Consider the following 21,457-nt stretch of genomic DNA (forward strand, 5'->3'; position numbering starts at 1 on the left):
GGCCAGGGAGGAAAACGTCCTTGATTAGTGCCTGAGGCACTGGTTGATCCCGCGCAAGCCAAGTACAAATTGCGTAGAACAAGTCACGTGTCATACAAAAAGACATTCAACTTCCAGTGTTGGTCACGGTCAGGTTCAGCAGCCATGTCAATTAAATTCAAGCTGCCTCCTGATATCTTTGCGCCCAAGGGGGCCCGGAGACATTTTTGGGACGTCTGACTGTGTCTGGATCATTATTCAGCACATGCGTTTTGTGCGCAAAAGGTTCATTATACACCGATGTAAGCAATTCGCTCATTAAATGGTTGATACTTATTTTTTCTGTTTCTTTCGTTCTGGGCCCTCGTCGACTTCTTCGTCGCTTTCCTCCGCGTACTGTGTCACTGGCTGGGTATCTTTCCATGCGTTTGTGAACATAGGGTCCTTGGCAGCAACGTCCGCATATTTGAGCAGAGCCTCTCGAGGATCTTCGTGAAGCATACGACTAAGAGGAATGTTTTCTTCGACATGCTTCTCGTCCGGTTGGCTTCTCCCAAATGGGGTCACCTTTTGGACCTGCGGTCTCCTGGGATCTAAAGAACGCCCAGAGGCCGTTACACCACCCCGGCGGCCACCCATGGCACCGGGTGTAATGATAGAGTCGCCCGATATTCCGACGCTCTGATCCATGGTCAAGGCAGGATTATCATCGATGTGCCTCTTTTTCGGTGCACGCTTCATGACATCCACTGCACCGCGTGCGGACATGTTTGGGTTGTAGAGCACGTGGATCTCAGCGTTAGCAGAGCCGGTGACAATCTGGTTCAGTTTATCGTGCCAGTCCACGACGATTAGAGGAGACCCTGGTGTGACCGGTGTCACCAAATCTGGCCGAAGAGTCCCAGGATTGAGAATGTGAAGGTCGCCATTCGCCGAGCCCGTGAGAATGCTGGTTGAGTTTGGAGAATACTTGATATTGGTCATCCGGAAACTGTCCGACGTAGAAGTGTGAGAAGCTGTTACGACTGGCACCTTAAGTTTACGTGTATCCCACAGCTTGATGAGATCATCGCCGCCTCTTGTGACAATCATCCGGCCGTCTGCACTGATGTCGATTCCGCTGGTCCAGGTACCCGGCTTGTGTGCAGCTTGTACCTCAGCTGCCGGCCGAGTGAAGGGCCCATCACCACTGTACATGACAAGGGTACCATCCAGTGCTGCTGCTACTAGAGCGTTGTTGCCTCCCTGTAGTGGAGACGACCAAGCGACCGCGGTCATTTTGGAGCGGCCTGCCGCACCCGCAGCCTTGGATTTGAAGACGATGATGTCCTTTTGCGACCTCTTATTGTTGATGTCCCATATCCGGAGCGTGCTGTCGGAGCCTGCCGTGACACACAAGTTCCTGTCTGTAGGACTCCAGGCACCAGCCGATACCTCACCTATGTGCCCCTTGGTGTTGTGCATATCTCGGAGATACATGTCGCCTTTGACAAACTCGGCTAGAATATCGCCGTCTCTTGACATAACCTTTGCCTGTGGGTGCGCCGTTATGCAAAGGAATTGGCCGCCTGACAGGGGGCTGAACAGGATTTGGTTAATCGGGTGTGACTCTGCTGAGGCAGCCGACTTTTTGGTCTCCCAAGGATCGACGCTCTTGAATGCGCGCAGCGTGGTCGGCGTCATCGAGGCAAAATCGTGAAGCTTGATGGTACAGTCGAGTGATCCCGTGCCTAGCCGCGAGCCGGCGGGATCCAAAGATACCGCGGTGACGGCCTTTTCGTGCGTCTTGAGCACGAGCTCGTGGGAGACTGGATATTCGTCCTCATCGTCGTCAGAGTCGGAGTCGGAGTCGTCGTCAGAATCGTCCGCGCTGCTGCCGTCAGAATGTGGCTTTGACTGCTTTGATACGGCATCATCCTGCACCTTTTTGGCTTGTTTTTGATCAACCGTTCGCCGGCTCCTGTCAATCTGGGCCGCAATGTTTGCTTCTTTGCCTTTCTTGCCGAACGACTCGGGGAGGAATGCTCGCATAGGGTCATCCTTGGCTAAATTTGAGCCTTCCACATCGAAATCCTCGCTGTCACTCATGTTGACGAATTTGACCTGGGCTGCGTGGCCGACAGGACGAGATACGGGGTATCAAGCAAGACCTAAGCTTTTTTGGTGAAATAGCCGACCAGGCTAGACTTTATCGTTGCTGAAAATGCCTGTGGCGTTGGAGAGCTAAACTTGGTGTTCCATCTGTCGGCGCATTTGCCCTTGATGTTGTTCCTGGATGTACAGTACGGCTGCAGTTGGATGTACTGTGGTAATAACCTTAGCAAGCCAGATTTAGAACAGATCCCGGTGATGTCGCTCTTTAACCTTTTTGAACAAGCCTGTCTCCCTGTCCGCAATCTGTCTAATGGAATACTGTAACTCAATTAAATTCACCTGAGACGACTAAGAAAACAATTTGGTAGATGCGGGTTCTTCTTGTCTGTCTGATATTTGTTTTCCAATTTACTTCGTACGAATAGTTTGGGCCCGCCACTCATGCCGCTACGAGCTTCCGTGCTTCCTCCAATCTCTTTGCTTCATCAGCCTTCATCTTCTCCCAGCGTCGCACCCTGGCCGGGATAACGTTTTCTCTTGGACCTTTGATTTTCCAGTCAAGCGGTGCCTTCTTCCCAAGCGCCCTGATCGTTCTAAGCTCCACCAAACTGTAATTGCCATCTGGTCTGTCGAAACAAAATGGCTCCTTCAGAGATACAGGCGGGTTTGTGATGATCCGGACGCGCCGTAGTGGATTCGTCGACGCGGAATGCAACATCAGCGGGTGCAACAGGTAAACATCCCCAGCCTCGCCAGTTACCTCTACAAAATCCTCGCATGTTTGTGCCAAGTCGAGGAACCAATCCAAGTTCGCCTCTTTCTCAAAATCTGGTTCCCCTCGCGGCACCATCCGCGGTGATACCCCCTCGGGGTGGTCATATAGCCAACGTGCAACCTTGGGCATCGCGTCCGGACAAATGTAGGTGCCCCCGCCACCGGGAACTACATCGGTGAACAGAGGGATGATCAAGAGGCCCTGCTCGGGACTGTCCAGATAGTGGATGAAGAAGTCCCCGTCGACGTGGTAATTGTCCAACTCCTTGGGCACAACTTCTTTGCCCTCGTTCTCGGGTGTGCCGAGATTCACAATGAAGGTATCTCGCCATGTGCGACACCTGGAGTCTATCCGGTCCTCACCTCCGCAGAGCTCGTTCACGGCCGCCCATGCGCGAGGTGCGAATTCAGAGGCATCAAAATGGAGCTGTGCCGCCGGCATGTTGGTTCTCAGGCTGGACCAGGTGCTTTTGTCTGTCGGCGACATGCCGAGTCGAGTCCAAACATCCTTAGTGGCATCCCCGGCTTGTTCTCTTGTGAAGGCTTTAGGTATCCTGGCAAATATTATCAGTTTCCACACTCGGTCTTAGTTGAAAGGCGAATAGGGCAGGTGGCATTACTTTACCCAGCCCTTTTCAAGAAAGTGCTCCTTCTCAGCCTCGCTCAAAGCTGGTGCAATACCGTTCATTTTTGAAGAATACTAGAACTAGAAGCGCGGTGCTATAAGCTAGTCTGTTTAGCATTCACTGCGGCTTAAGGGTTCTCCATATTTAACATGCGAGACACCACCAACCTTATACTCTTGATCTAGGAACCCATTCACCCGGGAAGTCATGGGTCGCCCCCACGAGAGGAATAATAGTAGTCATCCTGTGCGGGGGAACGATGCAATGCCGGAACTTTCTTCCGACGTGGCGCTGCTATCCGATTAAAACTAAGTCCAAACAGGTAGGTATTAGAACTAGATGCACGAGAATGCGTGAACTAGACTAGAACCTAGTCGTTATTTGGTTATCTACGCGTGGCCACGCCTCGGGAACACGTTTTAACCTTGCTCGTTCACTTGCGTGTAAATTGTGGCGTAGCCAACGTGTTGTGCCAACGAGTTATGCCGCCTATTTGGGTATCTCCGCTGGGAGGTGTGCCGGATAGAACTGCGGGATATTCTGCTCGGCTAAATTGGCTTCCATTTTCACAGAAGAGCTACATGACACTGTGCGCAGGTACCAGTTGAAAACAGCAAGGGCCGTACTCCGTAGGGTGCATGGGGTGCCTAGGTACATATATACCTATGTATATATCCCGGGTTCATCTCCAATTTCGGAGATTGTCAGGCCTTTGAAGTTAACCTGCTCAACTTATCGAATTGATCAATATAGGTATATATGTAGGCAGGCAGGTAACCAAAGTTACATTCGATGATTACCATTTATATATGATTTGTAGTGCATGCAAGAAACAGTCTGAAACAGTGTTTTGACCCCACTAGCACAGTGTTGAAAGGCGTCCTTCGTGTTTCTGTGCTGGGTGGGCATCTTGACGTGTGCGATGGGCAACTGTTTAACCGATGTCCAACCGTCAACTCTGCTGCTATCAGCGAAAATTAAGCTTCGAATAGCATACTACTAGTAGCAACCAGGTCGCTCTTCCTCCAGCTTTTATTGACATGGCGACTACGGCGACCATTCCTCCCGACCCTGAAGTCGAGGAAGAATACGCGTCTTCCGAAGACTCTGATTTTGCGCCAGAAGATGCCGGAGCCCGTGAATCTTCACCTGACGATTCCGACGACGAGGATGTGCCGCCAGATGCCACATCTGCGACTGCACCCAAGCGCAAGCGCATCGCCAACAACGAAGAACCACAAAATGTCGGTTTCGAAAATTCTGGAGACGAGGCCATCATAGAGAAAGCCAAGACAAAGCGACAGAAGAAGGCCAGGAAAGCGAACCAGGATGGGGACGACGGCGGCGACGGCGGCTTGATCAAGACACGCAGTCAACGAGCGCAAGAGTACGTGCAACCTCACCGAAACGACTGGTCTATAAGCTAGATACTGACGTTGCCTAGGAAAGCTGAGCGGAAGGCAATTGCCGTCTCTGGCCCCGTCACCGTCGACATCGATGCGCTATGGGCCCAGATGAATAACCCAAACCCTGCTGTTCAAGCAAGCCACCAGGCGGATGTTGCCACCAAGGTTGAGGCCGTTGCAGCCGCAGTGGTCAATGCTGGTGATACGGACAAGACAACTACCACGGAAAGTACCACTCAGGTTCCACAAACGATCAAAATAAAAAGGACATACAACTTCGCCGGGAAGGTTCACACAGAGGAAAAACTTGTCTCGCGAGATTCGGCAGAGGCCAAGCTTTACCTCGAGTCTATCGGAGAAGGCGCAATACCGGAGGCAGCTCATGAAGACGGCGATCAGCCAAGGAGGAGGCCCAAGAAGGCATTTCGATCTGCGTTCGAGCCAATATCAGACCAGCTCGCGTCTCGCAGAGACCTGAACCTGGGAATAGCGGCCAGGATGGAGGCCAGGGATCTTGCAAAGGATGCCAACGCCAAGAAGCTCACAACAGTCGAGAAGAGCAGGATGGACTGGGCTGGCTACGTTGACAAGGAGGGCATCCAGGATGAGCTCAAGCTCGCTGGCAAATCAAAACACTCCTACGCCGAGCGGCAGGGGTTCTTGGCTCGTAGCGAGGCAAGGAGGGAAGACGATGCAAGAAAAGCTCGTATGGCTACGCGGGCTTAATGAATTCATGTCCACGGCTTATGGGCAAGGGCGTCGATCTCTAGCCTATATCTTCGATCTCCCCTTCGTGGTCCGGGAGCTGTCATGTGTCCGGCCTTCATCATCCTGCTCCGCTACCGTAAGGTCGGGAAGATCCGCGGGCATGATGCGCCGCGGCTGAGCACCAGCTACGACCGAATACGCGGAAAAGTCTGTGACACCGGCGTGGTCTCTTAGAAAGTCCTCATCCAGCGCCAGCATGCCGTTTACCACCTTGGCTGGTGCTCTGAGAATTTCAAGGATGGCATCGGAAAAAATCGTTGGCTTCCTCAAGTCCCTGGCCTCGTCGGGATTCTGCTGAATAAACGCCTCAGTGGCCGCCGACTCTATGGCCTACATGCGGTTCACGTAAAATCAGCACCGAATGAAAACAGATAGAGGTACTCCAGTATACTCACCACAGCTGGCCATAGGCTTGTGATGGCTATCTCATCCAGGCCTTGGCGTTCCAGATCCATTGCCAAGCCCTTGGTCAAGACGGACATGCCAATCTTGCCTATTGCGTATGCTGTCTTTCCTCGGAAAAATCGACTGTATATCGGAGGGCTCACCACTAAGATCCTACCTTGACGCTGCTTGGTCATATGCGGCAGTGTAGCCTGGACCGTGGCATAGAGCCCTTCTGGGTTGACACGCTGCATCAACTGGAACCTCTTCATTGGAGTCTCCGCCACCGAAGCCCACCAGATGGCACCAGAGTTATAGATCAAGACGTCTATCCGACCATATATCTGCAGGGTTACTCGAAATAGGTATATGTAGTGAGTATCTCACAACGGTCGTATGCTCAATCGGTGACCACCATCTTACCTCAATAGTCTGCTCTACCAGTCTTTGCACGGATTCGAAATCCCTGGTGTCGACCTGAACTGCCGTCGCATCATCACCAGCCTCTCTGATTTCTCTTTCTACCGTATTGATAGTAGAGTTTGGTGAGTTTGGATTCGGCGGGAATGGCACGACCTTGCTTGCATCGCTCATAGATTTGGCAGCCACGACGACTTTATCGCACAGCGAACCGCTGTCAGCAAACTGTGACTACTGTTGCATGCATACATTCGGGTCCCTGACCTTTGTACTTGTTCCTGGCCAGGTCAAGGGCGATTTGGCGTCCGATGCCTCTGGAGGCCCCAACAACCAGGGCAACTTTGTTGCTTGACTTCATCGTGCAGTTCGATTCACGTGTAGTTCGATTCAGGTAGCAGTGCGCTGAACGTCTTTCACACCGCTAAATACCGTTGATACCCCTGTTGACTCCCAAAGCGGAGTAACCGGGACGTTTTCGACAATACGCGAAGTCCAATTTGATAGGCCCAAAGAAATGGAAGATTTCAGGCTTGGTATTGTAATAGTACCGACACAATGTATGTATAATCGCCTTCGAACGGAAGAATTGCATGTGGTGCTGTCCGAACCGACCAATCAAAACACGTGATTCGGCGTAATCTTACATCTACTTGCAATTGTACCGAGGCACAACAACAACTCTTGTAACACATATATTATAACAACTGCCTACCTGGTCAAGCTGATATCTACCTTACCTATCTACCTACCTCGGTATACACCCTGCAGTATCTTTGAATTGTTCTTTTCATCATATCCCTTGAGGGCATTAGTAATCACCATGGCGAACGGAAAGATCCAATGCTTTCTTGACATTGGTACGCGTCCAACTATGGGCAATATTCCTAATACATACCTACCTTGCCGACCCCCTGATATTATAATTCACCAATAGAACCCCTGACTGACCAAGAGCTTCGGTTCTAGCCTCATACTTCAGCTACATTGCCTTTGCGGACCTACTGCCCAATTTGGATCTATTGGCTGCTCATGGTGTCGAGGTTGAGTAGGTTTCCGATCATTGGATTATCAATCAGCTCCAGTGCATGTATAAACTGAAGCGTTTGCGTACTGAACATATCAACTAACACCGTTAGATTTGTCCCGGTTTTGATTGCTGGTATCAACACCCAGTCGGGTAAGACTGAATAACCGCCAATCAACAACAAACAAATCCAATTTCTATATCGCGACTAACTCTCTTTCGTCAACCAACAAGGCAATAAACCGCCATGGACATTGCAAGCCAAGGCCGAATATCTGCGCTACGATTCGGACAGGGCAAAGGAAAGAGTTGGGAAGGCCGGGATTGCATTCCCCAAGGACTTTTTGTCCATGGCCTTGACCGTACTTGTAAGCTTCTTCATTTCCGCAGCCCCAGGAATAGGGTGTTCAATGGTAGCGAATACCATCGCTCACCTTTTCCCAAAACTGCTTTTCAGCCGCAGCGAGCCATGCACTACATCAAGCGCAACTACTCTACTAAGCAGTACTTGACTGCGATGCACTACTTGTTCCACGCGTTCTGGACGCCCCCGCACAAGAACCTGACCAAGCAGGATGTCTTGAGAGAGGTTCTGGCTAGCGTGCCGTCCGACTTCCCCGGCCAGGGTGCTCCACTGTTCTCATCCCAGGAGGTTGACGACATCATCAAGGCCGCGGGGACGCAGGAGTATAAGGATGCCCTCACGAGCAGTACCGACGAGGCCGTTGCCAAGGGAGCCTTCGGGGCGCCTTGGATATTTGTGACGAATGCCCGTGGTGCAGAAGAGCCCTTTTTCGGGAGTGATCGGTAGGTGCTTATAAGTCTCCTTGTTATGCCAGTGTCGAAAACGATATTTTCATATAGGTGTCAACTAACCTAGAATTTAGCTTCAACCATATTTACAAGTTCTTGGACCTGCCATTCCGTGACATCGAGTTGCTCCCCCCGACCAAGGAATCAAAGATTTAGGGTTGATTCTTCCTATGGTCAATAGGCACGGACTTTAGATTTACATGTCCTCTTTTTCTTTTTTTTTTCTTTTTTTTTATTACTCAACATGACCAACCCTAGTCGGCAATTACGATAGAAAATCTCGTCAATAGTGAATGAGCTATAATTGAAAGCTATCATGAGCCAAATCAGAGCCAGTAAACTGTTTCAAGATATAGTTCCCCTGTGATACCTTCATCAATGATCAACTCCTTGAATCTCCACACATTCACCTTCATTTGCTAGACTCTCAAAGCGTCAACTTGGACTCGGCTTATGTGTCCGTTTTGACTCGGGAGCTTTCACGCTTGATCAGTTTGCGCGGGCAACATCAGGTATATTAAAGTGCCCCTTCACACTCTTTGCCTGCGGCTGCAAAGTCTATTCAACTCTTTCTGAGAAGTAAGCAGACTTTCCCTGCGCTCGCAATACTTCCTGTGTAATTGGCGCGGATACCGATGGGAGCTCTTGAATTATTGGTAAAATGACTTCCCGCGGCGTCCAACCAGCTCTTGCTCCCTCTTCCATTTTCGAGAATACGACATGGTCACTTTCGTGAGCTGTGAACCACTCGTGATGCACGGCTTGCGCTGCAGTGATGCGATCACTGGGTTGCAGGGTGAGGCAACGACTGATAAAATGCATCCCGGCTGGAGAGATGTTAAAGCCTCCACAAGTGGTGTCGAGTTTGCTGTTCAACCAGTGCTCTATGCTTGGGGCAGCTCCCATTTCTTCAATGCTGCACTCTTCCCCCGTCATCAGTCTGGTTGGATCATCTATCAGCGAACAATATACACGCCTTGCAAACAGTATATCAAAAGTATACCCACTTCAATGTCACAACTCCGATAGCCCAGAGATCTACACCAAATCCATGCTCGTAGCTGTCAAGGAGAAGCTCTCTTCTCAGTCGTATTAGTCAGGCTACGAAATCATGAAAGCTGCGGGTTTCAAACTCACGGCGCTTGGTGTCGGGATGTACCGACTTGTGATTGAAGACGTCCTTGACTCCGAGTAGCTGCGTGTCCGAAGTCACAGATTACAATTCTGAGATATTATGAGGTAAGCGCCGGAGCACAGCATGGGTGCTAAACAGTCTTACGAACCTATCTGTCGATGATGGAAACACAGCACACATGATGTTCTCAAGCTTGAGATCACGATGGGCTATCCCCTTGGTGTGCATATAATCCACGGCAAAAACAATCTGTCGAACTATCCATTTGGTCTCAAGTTCGGAAAAGTAGCCGCGAGCGATTAAGAGTGAGTAGAGATCACCACCTGTGGCAAGGTCGGCGAAGAGAAGGCTAAACGCACAACTGTTAACTTCCGAGCAAAATCCATGCGCGACTTGGATAGAGAGTCCACTTACAAAGCTGTATCTGTCCGATAGGCCTGCTTGAAAGCCATGATGTTGGGCTGCGGCGTTCAGATACAGTTTTCCGATCAAGGAATTCGTTGCCTTACATACATGATCCAACTGACTGAGGATGACAGCTTCTTGCTCAGCGCGTAGGATGTAATCGCCTGGAAGCCTGTCCAACCGATGAGCTTTGCACTTTGATAGGTAACACTTTGTTAGTATGCTTTAATTATTTGTTGTTTATTTGGAAGACTAAGAGAGGAAGAGTATCCCGGCTTTGACCTGTATGTCAAACGACTTACCATGACCTGCCGATGAGTCTTTCTGTCCTCGGCAAGAAAGACTGTGGCATAAGCTCCACTTCCAAGACTTCGACTCGTGATTTTGAAGTGTTTGATAGCCTGCTCATTGAAGTTAGGAATTTGCTTATAAATGATAACCTACATCACAAAATTCACCTTTGCATCCGCTGGCCGCAATGGGGGTAAAGAATTCCTGACGGTGGGGGTGTCATCTTGGTCTATCGTGAACCTCCAATGTGGCTCAATCGTCACGAAATCACAATTGGAAAGCAGTCTCCCAGGAGTCTTGAGTGCCCCTTGGCCAATGAGATAGCCATTTACAAATGTCCCATTCGTCGACTGCCTGTCCCTGACATAGACCATTGGTTGATGATCTGGACTGTCGTCGAACATGATGACATAGAATTCAAGGTGTTTTCTTGAGACAGCACTGTGCACGATGGCAACATCATTGGCGTCTGGCTCTCGGCCAAAACGCAGCATCTGTCCAGGGTAGAGGTGGTATGAACAAAGGCACGGAGGCGATACGCTCTGATCCTCCAGGATCACTTTGACGGACGAAAGCGTCGAGTCCAGAGTTCGCATGGCGGACAAGCCATAGGTAGATCAATTCAAATAATGAATTCATGTACTTCAAAATTCATTCGAGCGTAGTTTACTTCGATATCCTGATGTAAAAATGAATGGTTTTTGAAATACGGTCTTCTAGGATGTAGATGGCGGAAGGAAAAAGACATGCATGCGCAATTCATGAGGGGGACAACAAGAGGCTTATCTGCCATTGCAAGTCCAACAGGCTTCGACATGATGCAAAAAAGTTCCTCGTGCTCGTGCTCGTGCTCAAGCTCTGCCGGTGCGGCAAGCGCCATGGAAGAGCATGGAAGAGCCGATAATTCGGGCATGATTGCTTGACATTTTGGGAAAGAGGGACGAGTTTGTTGACTGATAGCCCTCAGCCAGGGGTCCTCGCACGAACGAATTAGGTCATAGGCAAGTCCAGCATGGAAGGAATTAATTACCAGCAACGGCGCTTGAGTGAAAGAAGGAAATAAGTGGACCGGTCCATTTTGTGGTCACGTGCACATATTCCATCATAACCACTACTTCTACGCACAAAACCGAGCTCGAGCTTCTCAACTCCCCTCTCTCTCCCCTCTTCACATCACCTCAAACCTCATCTCCGAACAAAGGTACGTTAATACACCAAACACCATATCGCGTGGCTGCGGGCAGTCATCAGTATTGCATTGTGCAGTGTCAATTGCAGTAATTGTGTTGCGCAGAGTTTCACGCCCTCATCAATCACTTTATGTTGACCACGAGGCTGACCCCGAGTTACAGCATCAGTTCAAGATGAGAGCCAAGTGGAGAAAGAAGAGAGTACGACGCCTCAAGCGCAAGAGAAGAAAGATGAGAGCTCGCTCGTAAGTTTTTGCCAATGTCGCATTCGCAGTTTTGCTGGACCAGAGTCTAATTCCATCGAACGCACAGCAAATAAACGACTCGAGCTCACTCAACTGCACCATCCGGACACGAGATAGCCAAGCTAGACAAAAAAACCAGAACTACCTCGAGTAGCGGTCGCATCAATCAAGATGACGTCGCTCAGCACAATGGAGGGAAACATGGAACTTGGCTCATGAGAGCTCAAAGGAGGGAATTGTCAATCGGTGGTTGAGAAGCAAGAATCGTTTCGGAGCAAGGCAACTGTTTCAGGCACCATGAAGTTGAGCTATTCTACTGCGCCAACCTTTGCGAGATAAATCGTCTTGCCATAGTTATCAACGTCAATTGGAATTCAGATGTGCCACCATGCATGCGCTCAAGTACCTGCGTAGTTACGATGACGACACCCAATTTTTTTTAATCTGGTTTGTGATGGTTCTTTTTCTGCAATTATTCAATCATATTGGCCAAGCCCTAAACGACCAGACCGTGTTGCAAGTAGACAGGCTAAGAATCGTAGCTTACATGCAAGTCTGATGTCAATCCAAGCTTGGAGCTCTCGTGCATCCTGTTCAGAAAGCGGGGTTTCAGAACAATGCGACTCACCGCCTGCCATATTGGACCGATAACAGCAAAGCCGATAAGGATCTGCCTCAAAATTTATTTTCCAGACATGCGCAGTCTGACTGATTGATGGGTCGCCTCTAGTGTGAGATCGCCTGAACATCATTGAAACCCCTAGAAACTCAGGAACATGTCGGAAAAAAAGAGGAAACGAACCGAAGATGGCTCGTCTCAAAAGACATCCAAGAAGGCCGCGATCGATGATGTGGTCTCGTCCTCCGCCCTGCCGCAAAACATCAAAGTTTCCTCGCTCGTGAGGCCAAAGCTTTCCCCGCCCGTGATAGGTATGTTTTCCTTGCGCGTGTGTCTGCCTCCGACCCGTGAGAGAAGTGTTACTAATCTGAGCTTCGCGGTAGCCACGGCACCTGGATTATCTGTGTCACCATCTGTTCAATTCAACCCATACACCAAACTGCGCAAGGCATCAAGTAAAAGCCGAAATGCTCCTGTACTTGGCGATATCCTATTGCACTCGTCTAGCCACCGGTCGCTAGACTACACTGCTCGCGAGGAGCAGTCACAAAATGGAGAGGGCTTCTTGCGGCACTACATTGGCGTGTTCGACCCGAAAACGGGCGAGCTGGAAGTGGTCGAGGCTCGAAAGGTGACGGTTAGGGGCTCGGTGCGTTCTCAACAGGCACCTGCCGAGGCCATGTCTGCAATTGAATCAAAGGTAAGTTTTATACGAGTACTTTCGTCACAGAGTATGAGGCCGCACTCGGGCATGAGCTTACCTATAGTACAGACAAACATGGACATGAGGACGGACTTGGGCCAGGCCTTTGGAACCAAGAAGGCCAAGAAAGCCCTTGTTTCCAAGGTCGAGAACGCCATCACTGCTATCAACAATGCTTCAAGTCGGGATTCTGGTGCTGGAGAAGCTGCATTGATGGCATCCATAAAAACCGCGGCGGCAAACATGCCGACAAGAGACGAACTGCAGGCTGCGGTTGACGGTGCCAAACCGGTGCCAAAGGGTAACTACGACGCCGCTGAGATACAGGATGTGTACGATCCGGATCAGATCATCGGCTCCGACGTGCTCAACGCCATCCCAGTGAGAGACTGGCAGACAGCCAACAAAAACGATGAAAATGTGCAGCTCACCTCCCGCTATGTGGCTAACCGCCTACCTCGGGTGGGAGAGCATGCCGAGTCGCTGAAGAGGTTGAGGATTCTGAGATATCTTTATTTTCTCATGACTTTCATCAAGATAGCCAAGCCTGGGAAGAATGGTGTGCGGAAGCTCCCCCCACGCGACAAGCTTAGGGAGGCATTAAGTCCAGCTCCAGATGTAGTGCTGGATAGCCTCCGACACAAGTTTGCAGATGGGACCCAGATGCGCAAGATCCATGCAGACTTGATCATGACGACATGCTGCGTGCTTGCAAGCATCATTGACAGCTTTGAGGTGGATACATTTGATCTTAGGGAGGACCTGCAGTTGGAACAGAAGCAACTGAATTCTTACTTTGCCGAGATCGGAGCTCGGACGAAGCCGGTGGTCAACGGCGACAAGAAGACAACGATTGCTAAGCTAGCACTGCCTCTACAATTTCCCAAGGTCAGCATGGGCCGGAGGAAATAGGAATTAGACTGGGGTAGTGAATAAACACTGGAAACTGCTATGGGTGCACTGTCACGTTGGTAAATGCCCTTTTGGAGCAACTTGTGCTTTTTTCCATTGTCGTTTATACCTAGAGCATAGCGAGCGGGCCACCTCCAATAGGTCCAAGATGGCAACAAGGTTCAACCAAGCCAATCGAGTTTAAATGAGAGTTATATATGTTTGTTTATCTGTGCCTCGACGTAGACCTGGAATTGGAATTGCTTCCCCGGCGGGCTGCCAACTGTTTTGTGGCTTTGTGGGCGGCTCCACGACGCTGTTTCGAGGTATGTCAGGTATCATAATCTGTGGACCGGATGGTCGTCCACGAATAAAAACCGCTTCCTGGGAACAAGAGTCTAGGATGTATGCCGACTAGCGGGTCAAGCTGTCAAGAAGCCACAATAGCTTGTGTTCCCTTTCTAGCATCTGTACCATACCTTGGGGTAGCGCAAAAAGGTGGGTGGGCTCGTCCCCTCTCGTCTTGGTAAGAAACACAATAACTGGATACCTATTGAGAGCTAGAATTAGAAGCTTATTGCAATAATGTTCGCGGCAGACTCATGCTGATCATGTACGTCTTAGATAAGGCATGGGAGGTAAGATAAGGTAGTTAGGAGCAGGTCGATATGTGGCATTTGCCTGGGCGCGAGAACAGTTCTGACCCGGACCCCGCGCAACCAAATGCTCCTCCCCTCACGTTGCCAGGTCTTATGTCCCAGAATCCAAGTTAGCCAGGAGCAGGCACGAAGCCTGGGGTCGTCCGATCCACCAACAATTTCTTGCAGATCAACCCCTTTCGACAACCCTCCGTAGGGCTGAACCAAGCAACGGCTTTTTTTTAAGCCGCCGCTTCGTGCCGAACCCAAAGTCTCGGCGCCAGCAACACATTTAATTGCCCTTTTTGTCAGCCATGTATTAGACCCCGAATAATTCAATCATGCAATTTGCACGCTGTAGTAGTTGCACACTCATTAGCATTATGCTGTAGACAGACGAGATATCCGAAGGTTAGGTATAATTTCTGAGTATGGCTAGAGTGAAGGCTTGCTCACTCTAAGAATTGCACGTTATATTGAAAAGTAGACGCTTTAATTCTTGTTGAAAAGATGTCTTCTTGATCGTGATGTAATCATTCTCCAATATTTTGAAGTAATCAATCTTGGCCACTTTGAAAGTTGTTGCATGTTGGTGGGGCTGACATAAACCGGGTTGCTGATCAGAACGATTTTTTGCGCATAAATGGTACGTACCTCCTACCCATGCTCATATGGGCACGGGCCCTCTTGAATCGCGATTGGTGCAAAGGTGGAGCAGCCATCATGGCGCGGGAACGCGATCTTGGGTTTTTTCGCTCCTGGCATTCACACTCACAAGTCACAACCGATCAACTAGCACACAAGTCGCGCATCAAAGCTTCTGAATCGACCAGCTGGACACCTCGCTTGCAAGATATACAACCACTTCTTAATTCACATTTGCTTGTCCACTGCCCCCAAAGCTGGACGTTGTATTGAGGTATTCTCTTGCATTTACTTGAATGTCTGTGAGTCGAATTTCCCTGTTATGCACGAGAGAGCTCTGGCCTCGATTCGAAACCGACGTATGCCATCAAGCTACAAGTCATGGTGGCTCAAACTGGAACAATTGTTGGCAAGGCATTTGATGTCATTGAAACTTTTATCATCTGGGCATAAATTGCTGACAAAATACGCTTATTTCCAGGGTTGCATGCTTGTGGCTATCATGGGCATTCGGTAGAAGACCATCGACGCTCCTGTCATCATCAAGGAACCATTTGATTCTCGTAAACAACGGCCTACGAACGGGCACCGTGTAGAGTCTCCACAGCGATCGATGCCTGCCAAGCGCAAACGCGATATACTTGACTTTGACCCAAACCAATCCGACCCTGACGACGAGAACTTCGAACCTGGTCAAGAGAGGGAGGAAAAGCCACGGCGCGTGACGAAACGGTCCCGCTCCACCAAGGCCAGGTCCTCTGGAAGGCGGCGTGACCGTTACGGCGGTTCGGACATCGATGAGGACGACGACGATCTCATTTCCGATAGTGACCCCGATGAGGCGTTCGACGACGACGAGGACGAGGACGAAGATATGCCGGTGAATGCAGGAGGTCGAAGGACAAGGAAAGCTGCGGTAAAACGTCAAAACTATCACGAGAGTAGCGACGAAGACTCAGAGGAGATTGAAGAAACCACGGACGGGGACGAAGACGACGAAGACGAAGACTCTTCAGCACCCAAGCGGAACAAAAAAGTGGCAGAGAAGTCCAAACCCTCCAAGATAGTCACGCTGAAGGTGCCATCAGGACGCGGAAAAGTCAAGGAGCCCCCAACCCCCAGCGTGGCAACCAGGAGAACGCGTGCGCATACGGAAGAAGCCAACGAATTCTTGGAGCTGTCGGAATCAGGAAGGCATGCCCGGACGACCAGGGCCTCGACTAGAAGTAAAAGTCCAGAAGCACTAGGTCGTGCCACGAGAGCAACCAAGGGTCTGAAAGGTCTCAGGAAGCAGCCGGAGCCGATAGAAGAAGCTACCCAAGAAAACAGCGCCCAGGAACGCGACCAACCCGACGAAGTAATGGCGGGCGCCGATGGTGCTGCGGACGAGCTGGCCGGAGAGCAGCCTGAAGGTTCGGGCGTGAAGGGCGATGAAGAAGCGGAACGTATGGGCGGAGACGTACCACAAGAAACAATCGAAGGCGATGAGCAGCATGTTGAGAATACGGCGGCGGGAGATGTTGATGACGACGACGACGATGACGTCCCCGTCACCAGAAGGACACGCGGTTTGCGAGCAGCAAAGCCTCAAGTGGATGAAACCAACGAAGACGAAAACGAAAACGAAAGTGAGGCTGCTCCGTCAAATACACGCAAGACGCGACGATCACTACGTCCCAAGAAGGCCTTGAATGAGCCTAGTAGCGACTTCGAGCCAGGGGACGACTCGGGTGAGGGTGAGGGTGATGTTTCCGCATCTGAAGCGTCTCCCAAGAAAGGTCGACGGTCACGCGCGAGTCAAGACGACGATGGCGACGAGGAGTTTGGGGCACGCGGACGGCGTGGCACGCAAGGCAAGCGCGGCGCAAACCGAAGAGGTTCTGGCGATGAAGATGTTGAGTTGGACCAGGACGAACTTGCCGAGGAGCTCGAGGAACTTAGGCAAAGCTCTCGAGCGGCACGAAGACGCCGTCGATCACCATCTATCGCATATGAAGAACCTCGCACCAAGAGGCGTCGTGTGACCAAGCCTGTGGACTACTCCATCAAACCACTTGACCAGCTCGTCGACCAAGAAGAGGAAGATCCCGCACCATCTCCGGCAAAGGGCCGGAGAGGTGGGCGGAACGGCGCCAGCAACGTGTGGCAGCGCAATCTTGCGTCTACCTACGGCCCATTTGGCGGCGCTGGCGGTCTTGGATCTCTTTTGGGTGGCCCATGGGGAACAGGTGCCACTGGCGGCGTGGAATCTGATAGCAGTGACGATGAAGCAGTGGCGGCTGTACGTCCCGGTATTGGAGGTGCCGTAGGCATGACGCCAACAACCGCTAACGCACCAGCTCTTGGCGCGCCCCTGGGTGCTTTGGACGGCGCGGCTGGTGTCGCCGCGACTCCCAACCTCGGAAAGGTCAAGAACCAGAAGGCATTCGCGGACGCCGATCCTCTCGGAGTTGACCTGACCGTTGATTTCAGCAAAGTAGGTGGCTTGCAGGGGCATATTGATCAGCTGAAAGAGATGATTATGCTGCCGCTACTGTATCCAGAGCTGTTCCAGAGGTACAAGGTAACGCCTCCACGTGGTGTGCTTTTCCATGGTCCTCCTGGAACAGGAAAGACGCTGCTCGCAAGGGCCCTCTCAAACGCAGTGGGAATTGGTGGACGCAAGATCACCTTCTACATGCGCAAGGGAGCAGACGCTCTTAGTAAATGGGTTGGTGAAGCAGAGAAGCAACTTCGTCTTTTGTTCGAAGAGGCGCGAAGGACGCAGCCTAGTATCATCTTTTTCGACGAAATCGATGGCTTGGCTCCTGTTCGGTCTAGTAAGCAAGAGCAGATCCATGCATCTATCGTGTCAACCCTCTTGGCCTTGATGGACGGTATGGATGGACGTGGTCAAGTTATCGTTATTGGTGCAACCAACCGCCCTGACAGCGTAGATCCAGCACTTCGCCGTCCTGGTCGCTTCGACCGCGAATTCTACTTTCCACTTCCCGACGTGGAGGGCAGGCGCTCCATCATTGACATTCACACCAAAGACTGGGGTTTGGCTGACGACTTCAAGGATAGCTTGGCTCGTCAGACCAAGGGTTACGGAGGCGCAGACCTGCGAGCACTCTGCACCGAGGCGGCTCTGAACTCTATCCAACGGACCTACCCCCAAATTTACTCTTCGACGGACAAGCTCATCGTCGACCCAAACAAGGTTTCGATTCATGCAACCGACTTCACTATTGTCATGAAGAAGATAATTCCATCGTCTCAAAGATCAGCCTCGTCAGCTGCTGCTCCTCTTCCGCCAAGTATCGAACCGTTGTTGAGCCAACAGCTGGCATCTATCGTCAAGGATCTAGATGAAGCTTTGCCGCGCAAGAAGAAGACAACCGCGCTCCAAGAGGCCATGTTTGAGCCTTATGAAGACGAAGACAACGGTTTTGGTCGCGAAAACCTCAGCCAAGAGTTTGATAGACTCAGAGTTTTCAGACCTCGCCTTCTCATTGCCGGACGGCCAGGCAACGGCCAGGAGTACATCTCGGCCGCGTTGCTCCACCATTTGGAGGGTGTGTTCGTGCAGAATTTTGACCTCGCCACCCTGTTGGCCGATGGCTCGGTAAGTTTCCCTTATCGCTATATACTCGCACTCTATCTATACTCTTTAAGCCCACATGCACTAACGTGACCTGACTTTGTTCGTCCCCACAGCCACTGGAGCAAGTCATAGTCAGACTATTCACAGAGGTGAAGCGACATAAACCTGCAGTCATTTTTATCCCCGATGTTGGAGCCTGGTACGCAACAATGCCACCGCTCGCATACAGCACCTTTGTCACCATGCTTCGGTCCATACCGGCAACAGATCCGGTTCTGCTACTGGCCACGTCCGAGGATGAGGTCAAGACGGTGGACGAGGTTTTGCTGAGGGATCTCTTTGCTCTCTCCCGGAAGAACCGTAGGGAGATCGAAACCCCTAGCAATGTAAGTTGCCCCCCCCCCTGGACACCCTTTACAGATACATTCACTGACTGAGACTCTTGAAACAGCACCATCGTCGAGAGTACTTTGGTCAACTCTTGTCTCACATCAGAATGTCGCCGTCTGAGTTTCCTGACCCAGTGAACCGAAAGAAGAGGATTCTTGAGGAGCTTCCAGTAGCCCCTCCTCCGCCGCCACGGAAGCCAACCAAAGAGGAGATTGAACGGGAGCTGCACAACGACCACATCGCGCTTAACCACTTGAAGCTCTCACTACAGCCCATAATGGACCAGATCAAGATGAAGTACCGCAAATACCGAAACTCGGTCATACCTGAGCGTGAAATCGAGTATCTCTGGCACGAAGCTGAACCCGAATACGTGCGAGCGGACCTGGCTGGCGACGTAGCAGACCGACCATATGTGATAGACAAAGACAAAGACGGCATTGAGGGTCTGCGGCATGTACCTACAGGAAAGTTTTTCTACAACCTGGACGTGGCCACGATTGAAGAGCGCCTGTCCAATGGCTTTTATGCCAGGCCCATCGACTTCTTCAAGGACATCGCATCGCTAGCCACCGATGCCCGGAACATCGGTGACCGCGAGCGAACGCTCAAGTTGAACGAGCTTGTCAGCAACGTCCGTGTCGACGTCCATGACGTCTCCACGCGTCTTCAAGCCGTCGACTTTGAGGCTCTGTACCAACGGCAACAGCGGAGAGCGAAAGAGGCCGAAGAGAAACGGAAGAAGCGCCAGGCTGCAAGCGAGGCTGCTAATCTTGTGCAGCCAGACATCACAAGCGATATCACTGGTCCGGTCGTGATAGGGGCCCCATTGCCCAGCGGCACGACGAGCGCTCGTTTCAGGGTCATGAGTCCTCTCGCCAATGGCAGCCACGACCAAAGTGCCGCCGATTCTACTTCCCTCCACTTCAGCGGTATCAGCAATGGCAACTCGGTGCCGTCACGTCCTGGAAATGGCGATATCACCATGGGGGGTACCGACGATAACGGCCAAAACCAACAGTTTTTCCAGATGGGGCCGCCGCCAAAGATCAACAGCAACCAGCCCGTCTCGCAGATATCTCTAGTTGGGCTGCCACCCGGTGTATCACCTTCCGCTGTCCCCAACGACGCGTCAACTACCAGGTCTACTGATGCCTCGGGAAGCAACCGCATCTCTCAGCACTGGGATCGACTGGGCTCACAACAAACAAATGGGACGCCTACCCACGATTCGAAGTCAGGATCGAGCGGGCAGAGTAACATGTCACAAATGCCAGACACCCAATCTCTAGGTGGACCTCCCGGTCAGAGTCAATCTCAATCTATTTCGAACGCATCCCCTTGGTTGCATTCACAGGCCCAAGCCATGGCAGTTGGGGAGCTTCAGCCGCGAGGGAGCTGGGGTCAAAGCTCCAACTCGGGATCGGGGTCAGGATCCCACTCCACGCCGGGTTCGGCTTACGTGTACGGAATGCAGCGGCCTGAACAGACCAGCCCGACAACAGCATCCCACAAGCGGTTGATGGCTTCTGCTGCACAATCCTCCACGCGTCACACCGCCCCTAGCATGGACAACCTACTCAACGACGTGAGCTCCCCATCGGCGGGTGGGCCTCGCTCATCCGGGCAGTTATCGCAACAGGCCGTGATTGACGATCGCCAGGTCTCAGTCTTCCTGGACAACCTGGTAGAGCAGACATCTGGCTGTACGGTGGACCAGCTTGAGCAGATCAACCGCGAGCTTATGGAGCAACTATGGTCGACGCGATCCGAATGGAACCGCAACAAGGTGCTTAAGATGCTCACGGCCACGTACAACGGGACGATACGTGACATCGAGGACATGCAGGGCTCGTTCCCTCACACGCAGGAAACGAAATCTCGGTCGTCTGTCAGTGACTATGTGCCTCACTAAGGAGGAAGATACTTGAGTCTACCTCATTTTCTTCATCGGGAGATTAACGGATTTATACGCGAGCCCTTACGAGAGGTTGGGATGGATTGTAGCATTGTTGGGACTACCCTGGGCTCGTTTTTCTGGGCAAAAATGGGCATGTGTCGTTCTCTTTTTCTTCATCTGTCTGGTTTAGAACCCTTCAAACCAATTCCCCCCATTTTTTTTTCCTCTACCGGAAGTCTATTCTGGATCTTTCAAACGGGGTTTCATCTGTGTAACCCACCTATAGCTTTGGTTGGTCTGTAAGCCCTCATAGTTCTGCGGCTTTGTCTGCAAGTCTGCGCTTCTTTTTCTTTATCATAATTATTTCTTACAAGGAAGGATATGCACATGCGTACAGGATGGTGCTCAGGCTGGCCTCACGAATCAAGTTGAGTAGAGTTTGGGCCAAGTCGGCCGTCGTCAGTAGCTCATTTTTGTCAACTTCATCTTTGCTCTTCGCATGTGCAATCGAGATCTTCTTCCTTTGGCATT

General features: G+C 51.2%; 9 protein-coding genes across 9 annotated transcripts; 5 read left to right on the plus strand and 4 right to left on the minus strand.

Moving 5' to 3' along the window:
- Positions 1-122: 122 nt before the first annotated feature.
- Positions 123-2,284, minus strand: MGG_06387 (WD repeat-containing protein 70). The gene has a single exon (XM_003717138.1). It carries the CDS (start codon positions 2,065-2,067, stop codon positions 313-315), a length of 1,755 nt encoding a protein of 584 aa, XP_003717186.1. The 5' UTR covers positions 2,068-2,284; the 3' UTR covers positions 123-312.
- A 101-nt stretch (positions 2,285-2,385) lies between these two features.
- Positions 2,386-3,642, minus strand: MGG_06386 (uncharacterized protein). The gene is made up of 2 exons (XM_003717139.1): positions 3,468-3,642; positions 2,386-3,401 (listed from the first exon to the last, which is right to left on the minus strand). Exons 1-2 carry the CDS (start codon positions 3,533-3,535, stop codon positions 2,513-2,515), a joined length of 957 nt encoding a protein of 318 aa, XP_003717187.1. The 5' UTR covers positions 3,536-3,642; the 3' UTR covers positions 2,386-2,512.
- Positions 3,643-4,513: 871 nt separating this feature from the next.
- On the plus strand, positions 4,514-5,605 carry MGG_06385 (SWR1-complex protein 5; the record flags this gene model as incomplete). Its single annotated transcript, XM_003717140.1, has 2 exons — positions 4,514-4,860; positions 4,918-5,605. 2 exons carry the CDS (start codon positions 4,514-4,516, stop codon positions 5,603-5,605), a joined length of 1,035 nt encoding a protein of 344 aa, XP_003717188.1.
- Positions 5,451-7,023, minus strand: MGG_06384 (short chain dehydrogenase). Its single transcript, XM_003717141.1, has 4 exons — positions 6,716-7,023; positions 6,455-6,645; positions 6,043-6,375; positions 5,451-5,977 (listed from the first exon to the last, which is right to left on the minus strand). Exons 1-4 carry the CDS (start codon positions 6,807-6,809, stop codon positions 5,651-5,653), a joined length of 945 nt encoding a protein of 314 aa, XP_003717189.1. The 5' UTR covers positions 6,810-7,023; the 3' UTR covers positions 5,451-5,650.
- A 248-nt stretch (positions 7,024-7,271) lies between these two features.
- MGG_06383 (uncharacterized protein) lies at positions 7,272-8,444 on the plus strand (the record flags this gene model as incomplete). Its single annotated transcript, XM_003717142.1, has 6 exons — positions 7,272-7,308; positions 7,418-7,496; positions 7,588-7,628; positions 7,710-7,843; positions 7,933-8,282; positions 8,363-8,444. 6 exons carry the CDS (start codon positions 7,272-7,274, stop codon positions 8,442-8,444), a joined length of 723 nt encoding a protein of 240 aa, XP_003717190.1.
- Positions 8,445-9,326: 882 nt separating this feature from the next.
- MGG_06382 (CAMK/CAMK1 protein kinase) lies at positions 9,327-10,715 on the minus strand (the record flags this gene model as incomplete). Its single annotated transcript, XM_003717143.1, has 7 exons — positions 9,327-9,367; positions 9,426-9,483; positions 9,568-9,772; positions 9,838-9,884; positions 9,937-10,023; positions 10,131-10,203; positions 10,273-10,715. 7 exons carry the CDS (start codon positions 10,713-10,715, stop codon positions 9,327-9,329), a joined length of 954 nt encoding a protein of 317 aa, XP_003717191.1.
- A 580-nt stretch (positions 10,716-11,295) lies between these two features.
- Positions 11,296-11,708, plus strand: MGG_17186 (uncharacterized protein; the record flags this gene model as incomplete). Its single annotated transcript, XM_003717144.1, has 3 exons — positions 11,296-11,320; positions 11,478-11,554; positions 11,622-11,708. Coding segments are annotated over 3 exons (189 nt in total), but the record flags the coding sequence as incomplete, so codon positions are not given.
- A 452-nt stretch (positions 11,709-12,160) lies between these two features.
- On the plus strand, positions 12,161-14,002 carry MGG_06381 (uncharacterized protein). Its single transcript, XM_003717145.1, has 3 exons — positions 12,161-12,484; positions 12,557-12,873; positions 12,946-14,002. Exons 1-3 carry the CDS (start codon positions 12,331-12,333, stop codon positions 13,786-13,788), a joined length of 1,314 nt encoding a protein of 437 aa, XP_003717193.1. The 5' UTR covers positions 12,161-12,330; the 3' UTR covers positions 13,789-14,002.
- Positions 14,003-15,173: 1,171 nt separating this feature from the next.
- On the plus strand, positions 15,174-21,424 carry MGG_06380 (ATPase family AAA domain-containing protein 2). The gene is made up of 4 exons (XM_003717146.1): positions 15,174-15,352; positions 15,532-18,657; positions 18,750-19,022; positions 19,088-21,424. The coding sequence occupies exons 2-4, from the start codon at positions 15,664-15,666 to the stop codon at positions 20,939-20,941; spliced, it is 5,121 nt and encodes a 1,706-aa protein (XP_003717194.1). The 5' UTR covers positions 15,174-15,352; positions 15,532-15,663; the 3' UTR covers positions 20,942-21,424.
- Positions 21,425-21,457: the final 33 nt, after the last annotated feature.

This window comes from Pyricularia oryzae, chromosome 4 (genome assembly GCF_000002495.2).
Source record: "Pyricularia oryzae 70-15 chromosome 4, whole genome shotgun sequence".
NCBI lineage: Eukaryota > Fungi > Ascomycota > Sordariomycetes > Magnaporthales > Pyriculariaceae > Pyricularia > Pyricularia oryzae.

Bases quoted from the DNA above. Each gene is read 5' to 3' on its own strand.
- MGG_06386 (XM_003717139.1), bottom strand. From the start codon at position 3,535: ATGAACGGTATTGCACCAGCTTTGAGCGAGGCTGAGAAGGAGCACTTT. The intron at 3,402-3,467 runs GTAATGCCACCT...AATATTTGCCAG, and splicing joins CTTGAAAAGGGCTGGGTAAA to GATACCTAAAGCCTTCACAA.
- MGG_06387 (XM_003717138.1), bottom strand. From the start codon at position 2,067: ATGAGTGACAGCGAGGATTTCGATGTGGAAGGCTCAAATTTAGCCAAG.
- MGG_06380 (XM_003717146.1), top strand. From the start codon at position 15,664: ATGCCTGCCAAGCGCAAACGCGATATACTTGACTTTGACCCAAACCAA. The intron at 18,658-18,749 runs GTAAGTTTCCCT...TCGTCCCCACAG, and splicing joins CCCTGTTGGCCGATGGCTCG to CCACTGGAGCAAGTCATAGT. The intron at 19,023-19,087 runs GTAAGTTGCCCC...CTCTTGAAACAG, and splicing joins AGATCGAAACCCCTAGCAAT to CACCATCGTCGAGAGTACTT.
- MGG_06384 (XM_003717141.1), bottom strand. From the start codon at position 6,809: ATGAAGTCAAGCAACAAAGTTGCCCTGGTTGTTGGGGCCTCCAGAGGC. The intron at 6,646-6,715 runs GTCAGGGACCCG...TGTGCGATAAAG, and splicing joins GGCCAGGAACAAGTACAAAG to TCGTCGTGGCTGCCAAATCT. The intron at 6,376-6,454 runs GTAAGATGGTGG...GTAACCCTGCAG, and splicing joins TGGTAGAGCAGACTATTGAG to ATATATGGTCGGATAGACGT.
- MGG_06381 (XM_003717145.1), top strand. From the start codon at position 12,331: ATGTCGGAAAAAAAGAGGAAACGAACCGAAGATGGCTCGTCTCAAAAG. The intron at 12,485-12,556 runs GTATGTTTTCCT...GCTTCGCGGTAG, and splicing joins GCTTTCCCCGCCCGTGATAG to CCACGGCACCTGGATTATCT. The intron at 12,874-12,945 runs GTAAGTTTTATA...CCTATAGTACAG, and splicing joins TGTCTGCAATTGAATCAAAG to ACAAACATGGACATGAGGAC.